The sequence below is a fragment of the Syngnathus leptorhynchus genome, chromosome 7, assembly GCF_054491065.1.
Source record: "Syngnathus leptorhynchus isolate UIUO chromosome 7, UIUO_Slep, whole genome shotgun sequence".
NCBI classification, from domain to species: domain Eukaryota; kingdom Metazoa; phylum Chordata; class Actinopteri; order Syngnathiformes; family Syngnathidae; genus Syngnathus; species Syngnathus leptorhynchus.
Window position 1 is genome coordinate 5,978,044 of NC_141201.1, and position 17,998 is coordinate 5,996,041.

Consider the following 17,998-nt stretch of genomic DNA (forward strand, 5'->3'; position numbering starts at 1 on the left):
CAAAGACCGAGGCTAACACATGCAAAGTAAGGAGCTATTAAAGGTCTGCCTAGAGATAAACACTTTGACATTCTAAGTATACACTCTTGAGGGAAGGACATAGCATAGCTTCCATGTAATTTATACACTGTTGACACTGGAGCAGGTGCTCTTTTCATCATCTGCTGATTGACAGACAGAAAAACAGATAGCTGTTTTTTTATTTACCAAAACGTATACATTTGTGGCAAGAAAACAAAAACAAAAATTCCCAATTGTGTGTATTATCACTCAGAGCCGCACACTAAAATGATCTGCCATTTATTAGGCGCGTGTCTGCAACATTGTTTAAAAGAGAAAACATGATTGATGCAGTTTCTGAAAATAAAGCTGACGTCATTTCCATCCAATCCTCGAGATTTCACACTAGAGTCTGTGAAAAATCACACTTAAAAGGAGCTTCAGTAAAACGGAGCTTCATTGCCAGTGATGTGATGCGCATAATGTCAGCTACCTTGCCGAGTTAAATACACAGCAAGGATTGGATTGAGGGAAAAAAAAAAAAACACAGACACAGAAAAAAAATAAACATTGAATACAGAATAAATGGCACCATTGACTTCATTATTAATTTCTTTGTGAAGTCACACTGGGAAGAAAAAGGGACAAAGGGCGTGGCACACAAGTTATTTTTTTTTTTTTTACTATAGGTATCAATTTACACTTAATCATTGCACATCCTGTACCTGAAAGCCATCTTCACGGAGTGATCTTGACTGCTTGTTAACCCGACTCGCACTGATTTATTGCGGTCCTCTTTGACTGATTGTGTTCAATTACGCTCAAGCTTTGGCGTGATAACACTGGAATAAGGTTATGAATTATAGTGCGTATGATTCCAAGTTCAGACTCATAAATTCCGTCAGGTTATGAACATGTCATGTATTACGTGTCTTGTCTGGCTGTTGGACTGGTAAGAAAGCCGTTTATGTATTCACACAGTTCACTCTCAGCTGATTAAGGAGCTTGCTGATCACTGGAAAAGACTAATTATTTTTGCTTCATTGGTTTCTCCAGCACACTCATGAGAAGCATGTTCGCTGGCGGGGGGGGGATGTTATGCCTATTAAAGGGTCTTCATTAAAGATATCTAGTTCATTCGTGAAAACATTGTGAACTTTTATTTGATTTGATTATCTACAGTGTGCGTCCTGAGTTGAGCCTTAAGGATGTGAACAAATCACAGTGTTTATGTTTTCATTTAAATGTTGAAGACTTAAAATATTGTTGGGAGGTATCAGATAATGGACATTTTTTTATGGAGTTGAGTTCATAAAAATGTGTGTGTACCTACTTTTGTCAATAAAGTCACGAGTGTCAAACTCATTTTTGTCGCGAGCCGCATTGTAGTCATATTCCTTCCTTTTAAAAAGATGAATGGTCATAAAAATTGCTCGCAATTTCTCTTTTTATCAAAAGTCAAGGCAATTTGTAATTTTAGTATTGACACGTGAAGTAACTCCGTACACAATTTGTCTTTGCGGGCCACATAAAATGATGTAGCGGGCCGTATCTGGCCCCGGGCCTTCAGTTTGACACCTAAGTACTAAGTGAACCGTCTTTATTCAGGTATCCGCCATCCACCTCATCTTTCGTAAGACGGAAGCCAACGTGAGCGTTTTGAGACACTTGAATCCGAGTTATGTGAAGACGTCGGGGGGCGAAGGGTCAGATTTAGAACCGAGTCTTTGAAAGACACACAGAGCAAGACTTAGTAGTTTGGCATTTAAACATGACAAAGATGAAACCGTAAACCGTTTCTTGGAATAGCCCCTTCACTTAGCCGCACCGGCAACTCGATCGCCTCGTCACTTTCACCGAGGTCAAAGAAGTCTCTCGCACCTTCTCTTCTCCGTTGACGCAAATCTCCCTCACATGTAAACTCATTTGGTTTGTATTACCCGCCCTGGTGCGTAAAAGTCTGAAAATAACCACTCAAATGCCGCAGCTGCTGTCTGGAAATAGAATCCGCATCTTGAGGTGTTTCACAAGTAATTACGCACTCAAAGGCAATGTGCTAAAAGGTGAGTAAAGACTGAGTGCTCGTGGTTAATGTGCATTTGAAAGTTATTCAATTTATTACTTCCAGTCTGATGTGGATTGTTGGGGAAAGGACACAGGGAGCAAAAAGTGCTTTTTCATTTTAATGTATTCTGACTATCCTGTGCCATAAACAGCACAGGTTGGGACAGCAAATAATAATGATCACAAAGCCAACTTAAAGCATTTTGCCAACAAGAGGACAAGCTATGCAAGCCAAGCAGAAAAAAATGCCTGAAGCAAGGAAGCCTATGATCGTGTGCAATATAGGTGTGTGTGTGTGTGTGTTATGTACCCCATACACTTCTGAAAAACATGCAATGAAAAGTCAGCGCTGTAACAAAAATCAGCTTCTTGTCAGCTTCAAACCTTTTCTGTATATTATTGAAGTTACTGTATTCACTTTTCATAGCTAGGAGGCAATGTGAGGTCTAGGAGTTAGAAACCAGCTGATACTGAGCAGCCAGTGATACAAAACAAAAGCCCTCTACCCTCTCTTACATCTATCAATCCATTTATCTCGCCATCAGCCACGCTTGCCCTCTTGTTATCGCACATCCACTTGTTATTCGCATCTTGCACGACACACAGAGCCGAGTGGAAAAAAACACAAGCGCCGCAAGCAATAGTACCAAACAACAAACTTAAAAGCTACAGTAGATTGTGATGACAAGAACTGAGCAGATTGTTGCATTTTTCCACTTCTAAAAAAATCATATTAATCAAGCATGGCACAGGACATCTGCGGTTGACATGGCAAAATGGCTGCGCTCACGCCGTCTGTGTTGGAAAGTGGCAGAGGAACACCCGAGGGCAAAGGCCAGAGCAGTGGCTCGCCTTCTTTTGCCTCTTTTAAAAAACATTTTCCTCTTTGAAAAAAAAAAAAAAAAACATATATCTAGAGGAAATAGTTTCAGCCTTTCTCACAGCCTTAAAATTCCTATAAATTTAATAATACAGACGTCAATAAGAATAACCTGTGATGTAATATGGTGTATAAGAAATATACCGGCTATTTTGTCATAAGGTGTAATGGAATGAAACTGTGCACCCCCCCCCCCATCAGTCTTTGCCATAAAGCTATGCATATAAACTCAAGTCTCGGAATTGAATTCACTGAAGCTACCTCACATTTAAATATTTGTCAAACATAATAGCCTTCATCACACAGCATCCACTTGACATTACTGGTGTATAGAAAAGGCAGCGGTTGGAATAGCACGCATTGCTTTTCTTTCCTCCCCCCTGCTGGGCTTTTTCATATAATGCTGAACGAGGGCGGCATCGTTAACACACGGACGGGGCCTGATAGATGGCCAGCTTGGCCCTCCACTGCTTCTCTTTCATCAACTAGAAAATAAAACGACTACACTGCTGTTGAACCTTTTCTTTATGACGATTGCACAAGTCACAAAGTGAGCGGTATCGTTGGAGACGTGATCCAAGCAAGACAGTGGCTCCTCTATTCCAATACACACGGGCCATTAAACTTGAGCAGACCATCGTTTTGGAAAGAAAAAAAAAATCAGTCTATACCATCTTGTGTGAAATACACAAACCCATTAAATTTGTCTTCTGCTCTCTAATTTTAACCCATTGGTATTATTATATTCATTACGTCTCCCGGGGGGGGGGGGAGAATCTCACAGGATCACAATGTTGCATTCGACATTACAAATCAAATAATAGTTTTATTGTCTTTTCCCAGACAACATACAGTAAAAGAGGAGACCTATTTTATGGTACTGCACAGACGCTTCATACTCGAGGGGCTCACAATTAAACCTCGCTGGCCTCCAGCGTAACCAGTGTGCTCATTATACCGGACATACACATACAGTGGTGAGTACTGTAGGTGCTTTTGTACACGGACACTCTTGCTACACTTGACTGCTTGATAATGCCACATATAAATCTCAACATATAACAAGGCCGAGGTTTTTTTGTGTGTGTGTGAGACAATGGTGTGCGCATGTAAGTAATTGCCTTCGTCTCAAGCTTTGGGTATTGGTAGGAAAAATCCACACTGAACTAACTCAAGGATCCCACTTGGCATCCCCTGAGGACAAAGATGTGTTTTAAAGTGTCATAGCAGTTCTTTTAGCATTTGCAGCCTAGCAACTACGGCGATTTCAGGACAGGCTCTACTAGCTCGTAAAGTGGGGAACCTGTCGAGGTTTCACGCAAGCCTCATTGCCTCACCTTTAGGATTTGCCACCCAGTGTGACAGTCCTGGAGATGGATACCTTCACAGTTTCACTACCATGCTGCCTGCCTGTTCACAACCTACTGCCCTTCACTCTTGCTTTTTTTTCTTCAGCCTTCCCTCGTCGCTTCCATCGACCCCCCCCCCCCTCTCTCTCTCATTTCCTACCTACAGCGGTGTTGGTAGTGGAGTGTCACCTTGCGCTTGTGGCGAGATGATGATTAATAGCAAAGGAAACCACCGGGGTGGTTGGGAGATGTGGTTGGAGGAGGACTCGGTTTACAATCGCTTGTGGACAATCGAAGATAGTCGTGCGTGGTTGCTTTTAGATCTACGCAAAGGTTCCTGGCTGTTCTCTCTCCTCGTGATCTTATTGTGCTTGTCCATATTTGATTTGTATTGGATTATTTTTTTTATTGGACATGAACTGCTGCTATTATTCTGAATTGGATGAGACAACATTCAAGTGCATTATTTATTTATTTATTTATTTAGTTAGTTATTTATTTATTTATTTATGGACCTTTACCTGCCGTGTTGCACAAGATAAGCTAATTGCCCATTTCAATGCATGTTTTTGTCAATATAATTTACCCATTAATCAGTTATCATCATTTTATTCTTATTATATTGGTCTGACTCTATTTGTAATGACTCCTAAATATGAATTGTGAAGAATAAAGCTGATATCAGAAGATGTCTGCAGTATCAATAAAAACAAATTTGAGAATAATATTGGAGAGAAAACATAATGCGGATGATACAGAAGATCAGTTTCCTAAGGCAAACTTTGGAGATAAATGTAATAAAGGCATGAACATACTACACACACTTATTGACGGGTGTTTGTAACATTTAAGTCACTTTATTTTGACAACAACAAGCAAACCAACAAAAATGTGACAGGATTCATGAGTTTGAACTTGAGCAGTCAGCAACTTGCCAATTCATAGTGGGCAAAAGTGTTGAGTCATTGAGCAGATGCCCATGGTGGATGCATGCCGTATGAGCAATTCAACAGCAAGGCGCACTAACAGATTGTCCCTTGAGCATGCTCATATGTCAGGAATATAACGGCTACATAATCTTGGTCTTTTCTTCCATGATTCAGTGAGCGTATCGACTGTGAACAAATTAACAAATTAAGCTAAAACCTTTTCAAGCTATTTCTTGCACTGATTCCAAATCTGCTCTTTTTTTTCAAGCACATCAGGTTTTCATTATAATAGTAATAAAATAATAATAATATAAAACGTACATTTATAACTTTTTTCCCAAAAACGGAATCATCATTGAATTTCTCCACTTTGGAATTATAATGAATTAGGTTATTATTGTTTACCTGTCATGAGCTCAAATTGCTCACATTTGGTTGGAATCTCCACAAAAAAATATTTCCCCAACTGGTTTACAAATAGAGTGGTGAGGACCATCAGAGTCCATCTTGGCTTTCATGCATCACCATCAGCATCTACATCTGGCCCAGTTCCTGCATGTGGCAACAATATAGCATCCTCGTGCAGTAATGAATCAAATTAAGTGGAATGTCAACTCTACTAACCGAACTCTCCTTCTCCTCTCAGCATGAAAGGAATGGCTTTGTGACTTCAATTTGTCTCTCCCCACCCTTGCCCACACAATTTTTTGCATTGCAGTGAAAAATGAAAAAATATATGCAGGCACTCATGGAAGGAATAGAAAAGGGGGGAAAAAATGAAATTGGAAAACGTGAGACTTTATTCATGTGTAGGCCTCTTTGTTTGATGTGAATAACTTTTTATTCCTCTTTGTAGACCCAATAAAGTGGAAAAAGCAAATATTACAATGAAAATGATCATCCGTCGCTTTGTAGTGTTTCAATGAACCAATCATCTCCTGATAGACATTCCATATTTCATACCAATAGACAATCACTAGTGGGATTTCTACTTGGTGTGTCCAGTTCAGAAGACGAGTGGTTGAATTTTGCGATGAGAGCGAGTGGCTCTCTTTGCATCACTAGTCGCAAACCAAAAGGTGTATCCAATGTCTTGGGGGGGCAATGGGAGAAGATGAATAAGGGAAGCGGCATAAGACCCACTCTATATATAGCAGGTAATCTGTCATTTCATTTTTGTCATCTCCTTTCCCCTCGTTTTTGCTCTGAGGGATGAGGGATTGATGTTCAGAAGATCAGAGGAAGTAAGGAGGGGATGTTGGAGGCATGGTGAGAGGAGAATTTGTGTGTGTGTGTGTGCGTGAAGAAGCCTGTGGAACTGCTTTTTCTTTGAGGCCCAGTTGGCCAAAATCCAGGTGGAATAGTTTCGGTTCCCACATCTCGAAAAAAACAACATCGGTGTCACGAGTGCCAACACTCTCATGGCAGATTTTGACTTTGCAAAAAAAAAAAAAAAAAAAAAAAAATGGAATTCCTTCTCAACAACATTCGCCTTCTGTGCCTCAAGGCACACACTTCTAAAGGGCGACATTGTTTTGAACATCTTCACATCTAAAGACCAGTTGATCTTTTTCATTCAAACGGGAAACACTTGAGTGGGAAAAGGTTGAGCCTTCCTGCCGAGCTGCTTTTGATAAAGTTCCTGTGGTCAGCTCAAAAACAGAGATGAAGCAGATCAAGATACTGACGAACCGAATGAGACAGCGAGGCGAGTGGGTAGGATGAGAGAGGGATTATACTGTGAAAAAGCAAAGGAGACAAAGGGGGAATACAAAAGCCTGCTGCTACAATACATCTTTGAGCAGTTGGGCATGATCACACGCTTTCATAACACTCTCTACAACCTGGGCGAGCTGAATCAGCAGTGGTTCCCAAAAAAAAAAAAAAATTCTTCAACTCCTTTACAAGTCCCAGTAAGAGTTCCAAGAGGATCTTCAATCTCGCTATACCAAAAACCGAAACTGCAGCCGTGCACTAATGCATATATAGGGGCTGAGCGGAATCATTAGAATAATGTAACCATTCGCAGTTAGCTAGCGAGCTCGCTCCATCTCGAAACACTTTCTCTGAATAATTCACAGAGGTGTAAATAAAATATACCCAGTGGCCTTCACCCAAAAAAAAAAAAAAAAAAAAAAATTAGAAACAAGATAGCTGCCACACTGAGTAATGAGTTCTTCTTGGGTGAGCAAAAGGAGTTTATATGGCACGCAAGCAGATGCATAGAACATCAAAAAGAACCTCACCTCAAATGTCAATTATTCACAAAGATATTGAAGGCTCGGGTGGCGATGCTCGGCATAAAATTGAATATTTTTCAGAGGTATCTGCCGATGAAAAGGATCTTCTTAACCAGCAGGAAAATCAGAACAAGAGTGATTGGACTGATGTCCAAAAGTGCATCGCACACACACAGAGAGAACTCAAACTACATGACAAGAAGAACCACAGATGATCGTGCACAAGTGTGATGTTTTCTGAATAATGCATGAGAACAACAACGAGGCCTGGATCAGTTCTAAAACAAATAACTCTGTGATCAATAAGGCTGCAAGCTATGCGTATTGGTTTAAACCAACAATTCCAAAGTATTTTGACAAAAGTATTAGGACAGCTGCCATGTTACACATTTCAAAACAAATCTCCCCAGAGCAACATCTTAAGACAGCAGCACATTCTCACCTCTCTCCCCTCTTGTCAATCACAGAAACATGTCCAAGTTGTCACCCTCACCTCTTCCAGCTCATTATAAATTCAACTCCATCTGTTCACTGATCCAAACCACCATCCTCCATTCTTGTTTTTTCCTTTGAATGAATAATTGTTTCACTGAGGAAGGCGGGTCAACAAATAGGCAAGTCATGTGAGTTTTCAGTAAGTGGATTCTTCTTCAACCATACCACACTAATGCCTTTAGTTACTAGTTTTGACACTTTCAATTGGGACACACTACGGACCACCGCAAACTATTTGTAGAAGCGGATCCAACTAGAAAAAAAGTTGCTGGTCACTTATTGGTTAAGTAGTCTTGCCTAGACTATCATAAATGATCATTTATCATTCATTTACCAGTTACACAAATGTGCTATTTAGATGATTAAATATATATATATATATATATATATATATATATATATATATATATATATATATATATATATATATATATATATATATATATATATATATGTATTAAGTATTATAGATATATCGAATTATTAATAATTCTATTCAGATTATTAATTTCAATCTCAACTCCATATTTTTCTTCATATGGTTCTATTTTTGGTTTAACTATTTATACTGTTCTCGTGGGGGGGAGGAACAATTCAGTATTATAGTGTCATCTCAGCCTCCGCTGCTCTGTCTCCCTCTTAATTTCTCCACCCATCTATTGTCCTCAGATCATATAGTACACGAACTCTCATTACAGGGGTGGTAATAGACTCTTTTGCGACAAGATCCTCTTTATTATCCATTGACTGCGGACTACATTTCTAAGCTGATTAGCTTGAGCTGTCTATTCAGCATTTCAATTATCAACATAGACTCTGCCTTATATATCACATCACCGACAGAGAGCACATCATTACTCGCAAATACTCTTAATCTCTGAAACCCGCTGCAGAATGAAGGAACTATGAAGTGATGACGTCGCAACAAAATTGAGACTCAGAGGAAAATGACAAAATTAACAGCGATTGAGAGCTTTTTGAGACCAGCCGAGAAAGAGCTGCCATTTTTTGCATAAATGGAACAGCTGGCAATCATGGGCACAGGAATTAGTGATGCCGTTTTCATGTCATCCAAAATATGACAATCTCTGGGTATTATGGGTATCTATGTGAAGTGTCCCTGCTTTTATTATATAGCCAGTAAACACAGGCGTCACTGCGTTCTGTCAGTCTGTTTCTGTCGGACTTCTTTTCACACTCACTAATCCATTGGTTCATTGTTAATCCAGCTGTGTGCGGAACATGGATGACGTCAAGGAGATGATGTCTTTGCTGGCGGTATTTTGGTCAGCATCATAAACTGTAGTAGCACGGCGGGTGTTATGTCTTTCACGCACAGTGGAACTTCCATTTTATGGACCAGGAATCACCCGACTCTATTGAACGGACAACATTTGCCAAAGTCAAGATGAATGTTGTGGTTGTTGTTGTTGAGAGGAATACTTTTCAATTACACATTAGCATATCATTTATTTGATGTTATATTTTATTCAGGGAGGGGGGGGGGTTGACAATTAATCAGACTTTGGAAAGAAGTCTAGTTTTAAAAAGTTGTGCTAGCAAGTTATTAAAATCCTTCCTTTTGGGAGGGGGCATTAATAATCCACCGATACGAGAAGAACATTTGTGAAGCAGTACTTTTCCTTGGATATTGTGCAGCCTATACGCTGACTAATGAATTCGAAAAGATTTTCCCAGCGGATATAGTCAATGACAGAAACAAAGATTAGGATTTGAGAAGCTGTGGAGAATGTTTGTGTGTAATTCCGTATAAACTGAAAGATACAAGAGATGTGTGTGGTGACACCCAGAATGCTAGAAGCAAAGCAGCACGGGGGCCTTATAAAGACAAAATGATGGAGCGGAGTAGAAGAGAAGGACAAGAGAGCTGTCAGATTGAGATTGAGTAGTATAAAGTGGAGGAGTTGTAAAAAGTTGAAAGTTACGCTCTACAATGACACTAGTATGCATCCCAAAAGAGAAACTGAGAGGAGAAAATAAAACGGTAAACGATATAGCGAAAGCGTTATAGAGCACGTACTAAATGTAGTAAAGAGAGACAGCAGATGGTGGGGATTATTACGGACTAAAGTACTCCGAGCCCTACTGAGGGAAGGCCGTAGACGTAAAACCGGTAAGCTTCAATCTGTTATAAAATGCGCTGCAGGGTCACTATTACCATAACGAAGAAAATGCAGAAGCAAAAAAACGAAATAATGCAACATAGTCGTAATCACTAAATCTGTGTGTTTAGTTAGGTGCGTGTGTTTGTTTTTTTGATTTTTTACCTTTTCCAGTGAGTGTGTCAAACCTTGAACCTGTAAAACGAGAAAATAAAAGAGCATCATTGACATGTTCCGATTTACTGTACGAGCGTGAACTTCACAGTCGAGATCCGATGCAAAATTTTGCCGTTGCACAGATTAAAAGGCTCGGTTCTGATTCAAAGGGTGAGAGATTTATCAATATTGATGTGATTAATATGGGTTTCGTGTGAAGTGCTGTATTTGTATTTTGATGACCTTAAGTATGGAAGGAATGCAAAATTAGAACCTCTCAGTATGCAACACAGGGTGGAGTGAGTGAATACTACATGTGCATATAAATGAACATCGCACAGAGTGGGGGGTGGGGGGGTCAATTACAGAACCATCAGCAACATAAACTGCAGCCCTGTAGAACTCACACAAGCTTGGATTCCGTCAACAACCTTTACCGTCCCTCTTCTGTAATTGCTTATTGAGCCGTGTCACTCACAACCTTTTTTTTTGTTGTTTTTGTTGCTTGTAATTGTTCATTATTCAAGGCTGAGTGCTGCGGTTTATGTTGTTGTCGGGAATGTTTAGAGAATCAGACCATTTCTGGTAGTCAGAATGTAAGTAGATAAAATATAAATAGGATAAGGACTTCATCAGGAAAAGCCATGTAAAATGAAGTTCTAATAAGTGTGTTGTACTTGCCAAAATAAAAAAAATAAAGTCATCATTGGCAACCAGCATTCCAATTAAGCATAGACACCTTTCCACCAGGTTGACTTTGCCGGATTATTATCAAGTATTGTATTATACTCGTGTTTTAATGACTTTCCATGAGAAAGTCAATGTAATGTCCTCTGAAGTGATGGAAACAGTTGTGTGTTCATACAGGCTATTGACTACTTTTGTGTCCTGACAGAGGACAGTTAATCCAATCCTTCACTGGCAATCACCAGAGTAATTATTGTGCATGAATGCCTATCCAGCAATTGTACTATTGCAATTGAAAATCTCATTTCTTAGGACTCCCGACTTCAGGTTTTATCGAAAAACACCCAAAGGTTACCAGACACTGTCACCCTCAGTGGGTCCTTCATGACTCATAATAAAATATCCCTTTCTTTCTCTCTCTCCCACTCTCTGCCTTAATGAAATTGGACAGTAGCTGGATGGACTCCAATTGATTTCATGTTGCCGATATCATCATTAATGGAGCTGTCGTTAAAAATGGCTACTCTGTTCCCCTCTTCTACTCACTGGCAGTTCTCAACAATCACGTTGAGCACCTCACTTAAGACCACACACCAATAACAATTGATTAAAAAAAAAAAAACATGGAAGAAAAATGTAAATGATACATAAGAAGGCTGCCATCAAGACTTTGCAAAACCGTGATACATGCAAATCACTCATCACCGTGTTGCCCTCATTTAACTAACTAGACATTATTACACATAAGTGATGCCTCATTGAGTTACTCAAACAAACAGTGCTTTAAATGGCAATTCAATGAATTCCCTTCACAAATTACAAGTCACTCAGACTAAAGTAATCATCTTCCGTATTTTCTGGCTGAGTGCTGAAGGGGGCGAGGTGTGAGGCAGATGTTTTGCCTGGCTGATCTTGACTGCTCATGTCGCCATCGCTAGTCAACTCCTCACGCTACCTGCGACAAGCGACCTCACTGTTCTCGGGTTGGTTACGGAGAACAGCAATCATTTCTCCATTGGTTAAGCATCGAGGCCCGCGCTGACCTCAATCTAAAAAAGGTCCGTCAGCTGGCAGCTGGAGCAAAGGGCTCATGGGAGGAGAAGGGAAGAAAAACAGGGCATGCACCACATTTAAAAGAATTGCGTTGAGTTAATACGGCGATTTTCACAGCTGTTAAAGCTAAAAAAAACAAAAAAAACAGCCAAACATAAATTAACAGTACAAATTAGTGAGGGCAGTGAGGGCTCATTACTGTACATTTGTCGTCACACGGGAATACCCGCATGGCTTTTCAAATAATGAATGTTACTGAAAAGAAAAAAAACCTGAAATGAACATTTGTGTTTTTAGAAACATGCAATTTACTTTGCACTGGGTGTGCCATTCATATAAAACAAAGTGGTTGTGTGAAAAACCCATTACGTGATTTGGGCATAACTGAGGATAGGAGGCAATTTACAGACGATTCGGACCCATTACCGCCATTCAAATTGGTTTCAACTGCCAAGCTCCTGACATTCCCTCATGTCAGTTTCCATGGTGATAAAGACAGCAAAAAAACATACACACACACCTAGTCTTGTATCACCCCACCTCTTCCCACCCCCCCCCCCTCCCAAAACGTCACACACCCTGTCACTACATAAAAATATAAATGAAAACACATTTTTATTCAAAAATGACTCCAGATATTTCCGATATTAAACCTGAGAACAGCAGACAGCTAAAGCAATTCAACAAAATATTCTGTTCCCACCAACAATGTTATTAAAATGTACAACTAAATAGACAGAAAATAAAATGTTTATATATATATATATATATATATATATATATATATATATATATATAATTATAATTATAATTATAATTATTTTCTTTTTTAAATGGCCACTTTGGACCTGCAGTGTAAATATAATGTTTGGTGGAGTAATCACGCTGAAACCTGCACTTGATTTCCCTTGGAAATAAGCAGAAAGCATCCACTTCTCTTTCATTGCCTTCCTCCGATCGCAATGAGTTGATCGGTTCTATTACCTGTCCCGCTATAATGGGCTTAGACAACATTATCCTTTGTTTTCATTGAGCTATAGGATTGAGTGCACTTCAAACTAGTGTATGATAGTTTGGTTCAGTTTCATTCTGCCTCACAGCTCACAGCGGTGCCTGTGTTTTGTTTTGCTTCAAAAGACAAAAAAGACTCAGTGGACGTAGAAGAAATGCAGCTTCAAGGAGAACAGACATGTTCTTCCCTGAGGCAAAGCTACACTTTTCAGTAAAAGGACAATCACTGGGTAGTGAGCTGCAAAGTTAGAGATGGAACATGCCAAAAGAATACGCTCCCTCAGGAGGTGGAGTGTTTCTTTAAAAAAAAAAAATTGCGCTGCCATGTTTTAAGCACATTGTTGGCATGCCTTCACACATGGTTTCATGACCCACGGTAGTCACACCTGATTCTCAATCTCTCTTGAGTCTTAATCAAGTTGTTTGTTTCGCAGAGGCTTCATTAGAACTTTGTGAGATTGTTTAGGTGTGAATGCCTCTGAGTGAGACTGTGTGTCCGCTCAAGTGGATGTAACATCCAAACAAAGACGCACAACACACTCATAGTGTCCTTGAGAATTTCCAAACTAAAAACACAAACTGCCCCACATTGATCATATTCCATTTTCCACACTAGCTGTCGTTGGAAATACAACTCATTGCAAGGCAGGCTGCAGGAGTGAGGCCGTCGTATTTTTTTTTCAATTATTTGTATTTATTTATCTATATTTATTTTATCTTTTTATTTATTATATATTTATTTTTATTTATGTATTTTTATTTACATGATCTTTTTATTAATGTATTTATTTATTTATGGAAAATGATTTCTTTGTTTTCCATTCCAGCTCACAATCCTCATGGGTCCTAGCCTACATTACAGCACAAAAACTATTAATCTTTGATGATCAGACCTTTTAATATTGCTTATATAATATTCATTTGCACCTGAAGGGTTTACGGATGCACTCAAACCAATATTGTAGGTGTGATCAGTCAAAGTTTACTTTTGTAAATGACATTGTCATGGTTCCAATGAGCTCATTTGGATATGTTTTCTAACCTGAGAAAAAAAATTCATAAAGCTAGTTGGTGTGTTTCATAATTTTATCTTCAATGCTCTCGCTGGCCATCGGCTGCTTAATGTTTTAATAAGAGTCGTATTTGTTCAAAAGAGGCAATTATGTGTTCAAATGTCTTACTAACACATTAATGAGCGATTGCACAACACTAATGAACATCATATCTGAGTCAAAAGGCAAATAATTACGAAAGCTAGGCATTTATTATAATAACCAAGAGAAATGTCTCCTGAGGTCAATTATACACTTGTGTTAGCCAAAGACTCTTGGCCCCAATGTCCAGAAAGTCAAAATAATGCATACACAAAGACGCAATCTGCAGCAAAGGAGGTTTGAAAATACCACAAAAAGACCAACAAACATACACAAAGATAATTCAACAAAACATTCACAAGCACACAGAGTCAATGAGTCTCCGTGTTTTAGCACACAAGTCAAACATGTTTTGCTCATTACCAACCAGGCTGCTGTCTTTGAATCGCAAATCAGGCTTTAATTAGAAAAAGTGTGAAGGGACTCAAATCTGTTTGCGTCTGGCACAATGAGATGAAAGCGGAACATTGCCTGGTGGTTAAGCATGTGCTATTATCATGAGGTCAATTTACAGTCAGTCTGTATGAACAAGCTGAAAAGTCCGATATTTTTTTTCTCTCATTTTATCCCACAGCAGATGTACATTTCGATAAGATGCTCTTGTAGCCACCCAACTCTCGTATACAGTAAATCTCAGTTAATGTCCTCACATACTGCACTTATCATCATGAAAAATCTACTTAGATGATGAAGTAAATGCATTCACAACCATAATTTAAAAGCCCAAGTAAATAATGCATTAACTACAAGATCAAATACGACCTTTTTAGCAAAGTCCTATTTGAGATTAAGTCGAGAGACCACCCATAGCTCCCCATAAATAATCCAAGACATTTTTAATATATAGGGATTAATTCAAAAACAAATTCTCAGCAATTGACAGGTATGAGTGGTGATTTACATTTAAAAGGTACCATTGCATTATTTTGATAATTTCTCTTTCTTATAAAAACATCAATATTTTATCAGTCGCTTATGAATTGCCCCTTTTATATTCCTAACGATGTAGTAATCTGCTGTGTAACAAGCACAAAGTCACTCATTTCCATTTCCTGAGAATCGAATTCTTATTATAATGCCAGTACAGATGGACGGAATTCTTAAGAGGCCAAGAGCGGTGTCTGCAGAGTTTAACTCGGGGTTGAATTGTGCCAATGTCGAGCAATACCACGTTGAGCCCCGTTCCGTCCGCTGCTGCCCCTGGCAGAGAGAACAAGGCCCGCTTGTTTGGCAGGGACCTGCTGACAGGAAACATCATGTATTCAAATGCAAATGAATGCCAGTGAATACACATCCAGCCAGCGTAGCACCTTGTCCTCCCCTAAAGTATATAAACGTGTATCCAAGTCGTACAGTAATTGAAACGTGCACACTCACAAACCACAGACTGCTCACTGTCTGGTACAGAACCGCCTGATGTGTCTCATCACCAAGGAGACCGACCGGCACTAAGCGGGCGCCTGGCAGAGACAGACTGCCATTTAGCATTTAGGACCCCACAAAGCTTTCAGGAAGAGAATGGAGGCCTTTTTTTTTTTTTTTCAATAAGAGAGAGAGAAAACGAAACACAAGGCAATGCATTAGTCACAGAGTGAAATTGGAGAGAATGAATGAGTGTTTGAGAGTCACATTGGAAAGCAGAAGAAGGGGAAGCGGGCAGGTTAGCAACAGGGTAAAAACACAGCTGGAGAAAGAAGAAAAGCGGAGTGAAAGTCAAAAGGAGAAGATGCTTTCGCCTTTACATCACTGATTGAATAACCATTGACGAACAAAAATCCCTTTTGAGATTTAAGACACGTGTGAATTTTAACTGACGTCATAAACGGGAGTTTCTATTAATAATCATATCCACCTGAGTCTCCGCTGGGAAGGTGGCAAGTGCAAATGAAGTGCAAAGAACCATTATTTTTGATTTATATTTATGCAATTTGGGGGAAAATAATGAAGCCGAGGGGTTGGAAAGGGGAGATTATATGAGAACGCAGTAAATCAACTACCCGGCTGGAAGATTGACGAGTTAAATGGTTCAATATAGGAGGAAGTTAAGCCAGAAGCCTCCGACATATAGTCAGGTGAATAAATTTTCCCTTCATTTAAAAAAAAAAGTGTGGGGGGCGTTTAAACGCAAATGAATCAATTCTATATCCCCACAACAATTCAGCTTTCCAATCATGCAGAAGCAGAAGGAGCGTGTTCTACTCTAACCATCCCAGACACACATTCCATCCCCAAATCATCTTCCCAACACAAAGAAATTGCTCTGAAATGGGACAAAGCCCCGTGTTAAAATAGAAGCCCTGTCCCGAGTACAATAGCGTCATTGATCATTGCATGTCATCATTAAAGAATAAAAAATACTGTTTGGTCTTACAGCTTTAATAAAAGGAAAATGTCAACAGTTGACAGGCCAGAAAAGATGGATCGTCTGATATTGTGTCATTGATTATGAGATATATTTATTAGAGTTTCACAGGCTCTTTGGAGAACCCTCACCACCCTTGGCTCACATTTTCTTTCACTTTCTGTTCATCAATATTCTACACACTATGCTTTGTGTCATCACGTAACAATGGAAAAGATAGTCAAATGGAATTCCGCACGCTTGGCCGTAATTACAGTTGTGTTGGTGCGCAGACGGTAACACTTTAATAGTCTCTGGGTAATTACCCCAATTGAATAGATGCTAGCTAAATGGATTGTTTGACTTTGCCTGAATGTGGATGGATTTGCTTGTGTGTGAGTTAAATGGTAAATTTACTCAAAATTATTAAAGCTCATTAAACATTGTCCGGAACGTTACAATACGAGTGGCGACTAGCCATATATTAAAGGAGAGAAAAAAAAAAGCATCTTTAAATCCAATTGCAGATTTGTTCATACTGTACAAACAATCTCCCAACCTCCAGCAGCTGATTGGATTTCAAATCGCTCCCACAATCACATCTATTTGATTGCCACGTGCAGTATGCACCTCCGTCTGCCCTTCAATCACAGATTGCATGCTCACAACAATCAAAAGGAAGTTAACGGGCAGAAGAGCATTTCGTAGCAACGTCGATATCCCTGGATACCACAAGCACCTTAGGGAAAATACAGAAAAGCTGTGTGGAGCATCAAATGCCGTGCTCCAATCCAATAATCTGCTTTAAGATCATTGCGGTTTCCAGAGCCGCTTTTTTTTTTCCAGGCTCATTCTCATGCTCTATTGAATTGAAAGTATATTCCAGATACATTTGTATTAGAAATACTGAAAGTTGGATAATGACTTGTTGGAGAGGAAAACATTCCGGGGAGAACTTCTACTCTTTTGGCACGCTTGCTTTCTAAGACTGTATTGCAAAGCTTAAATAATGTGTGAAGCACAGTGTAGTTTCAATCTTAATTTCAGGATGCAAAATTTAATGGCAACAAAAAGCTTCTCTCTTTGGCTCATAAATTTGCAAATATGATCTTGTAAATCGTTCAAACAAGTTGCCGTTTGCTGTCATCTGTATTTGCGTTGTGCAAAAGGGAGAACAACAATCATATCATTTTGATTTAACACACACAAAGCTTGTGAATGTTTGTAAACGACCCTTATATTGTGTGTACAGAACATTTCTACAAGAGTCAAATAATAAAGACGTCATCGAGAATACAACTCGCGGGCTGTAAATTCTCCAGACAATGGCCTGCTCCGTTTACAAATAGAATCAATTGGACATAATGCGGATGTTGTACAGCAGAGACGTCAGATTTTATGCCTGCTATTGCCTAATATGACTGGTTGAGGCTCCTGTAGCGTACTCTATATACATATATATATATATATATATTATGGAGGTCAGAGGCTTTGCATTATGTCCCCACACGATCGG

The 17,998-nt window shown here is 39.3% G+C and overlaps 1 protein-coding gene across 2 annotated transcripts in view; it reads right to left on the reverse strand.

Annotated features, from left to right (window-relative positions):
- The window catches only part of igsf11 (immunoglobulin superfamily member 11), a 49,545-nt gene that overhangs the window by 25,122 nt on the left and 6,425 nt on the right, over window positions 1-17,998 (reverse strand). Inside the window, exon 2 of one of the 2 annotated variants that reach the window (XM_085917277.1) lies at window positions 10,246-10,275. The exons of the other annotated variant lie outside the window; for it this stretch is intronic. Within the exon in view, the coding sequence (XP_085773403.1) occupies window positions 10,246-10,275 (30 nt within the window). The remainder of the gene's footprint in view (window positions 1-10,245; window positions 10,276-17,998) is intronic. 2 annotated transcript variants of the gene reach the window in all.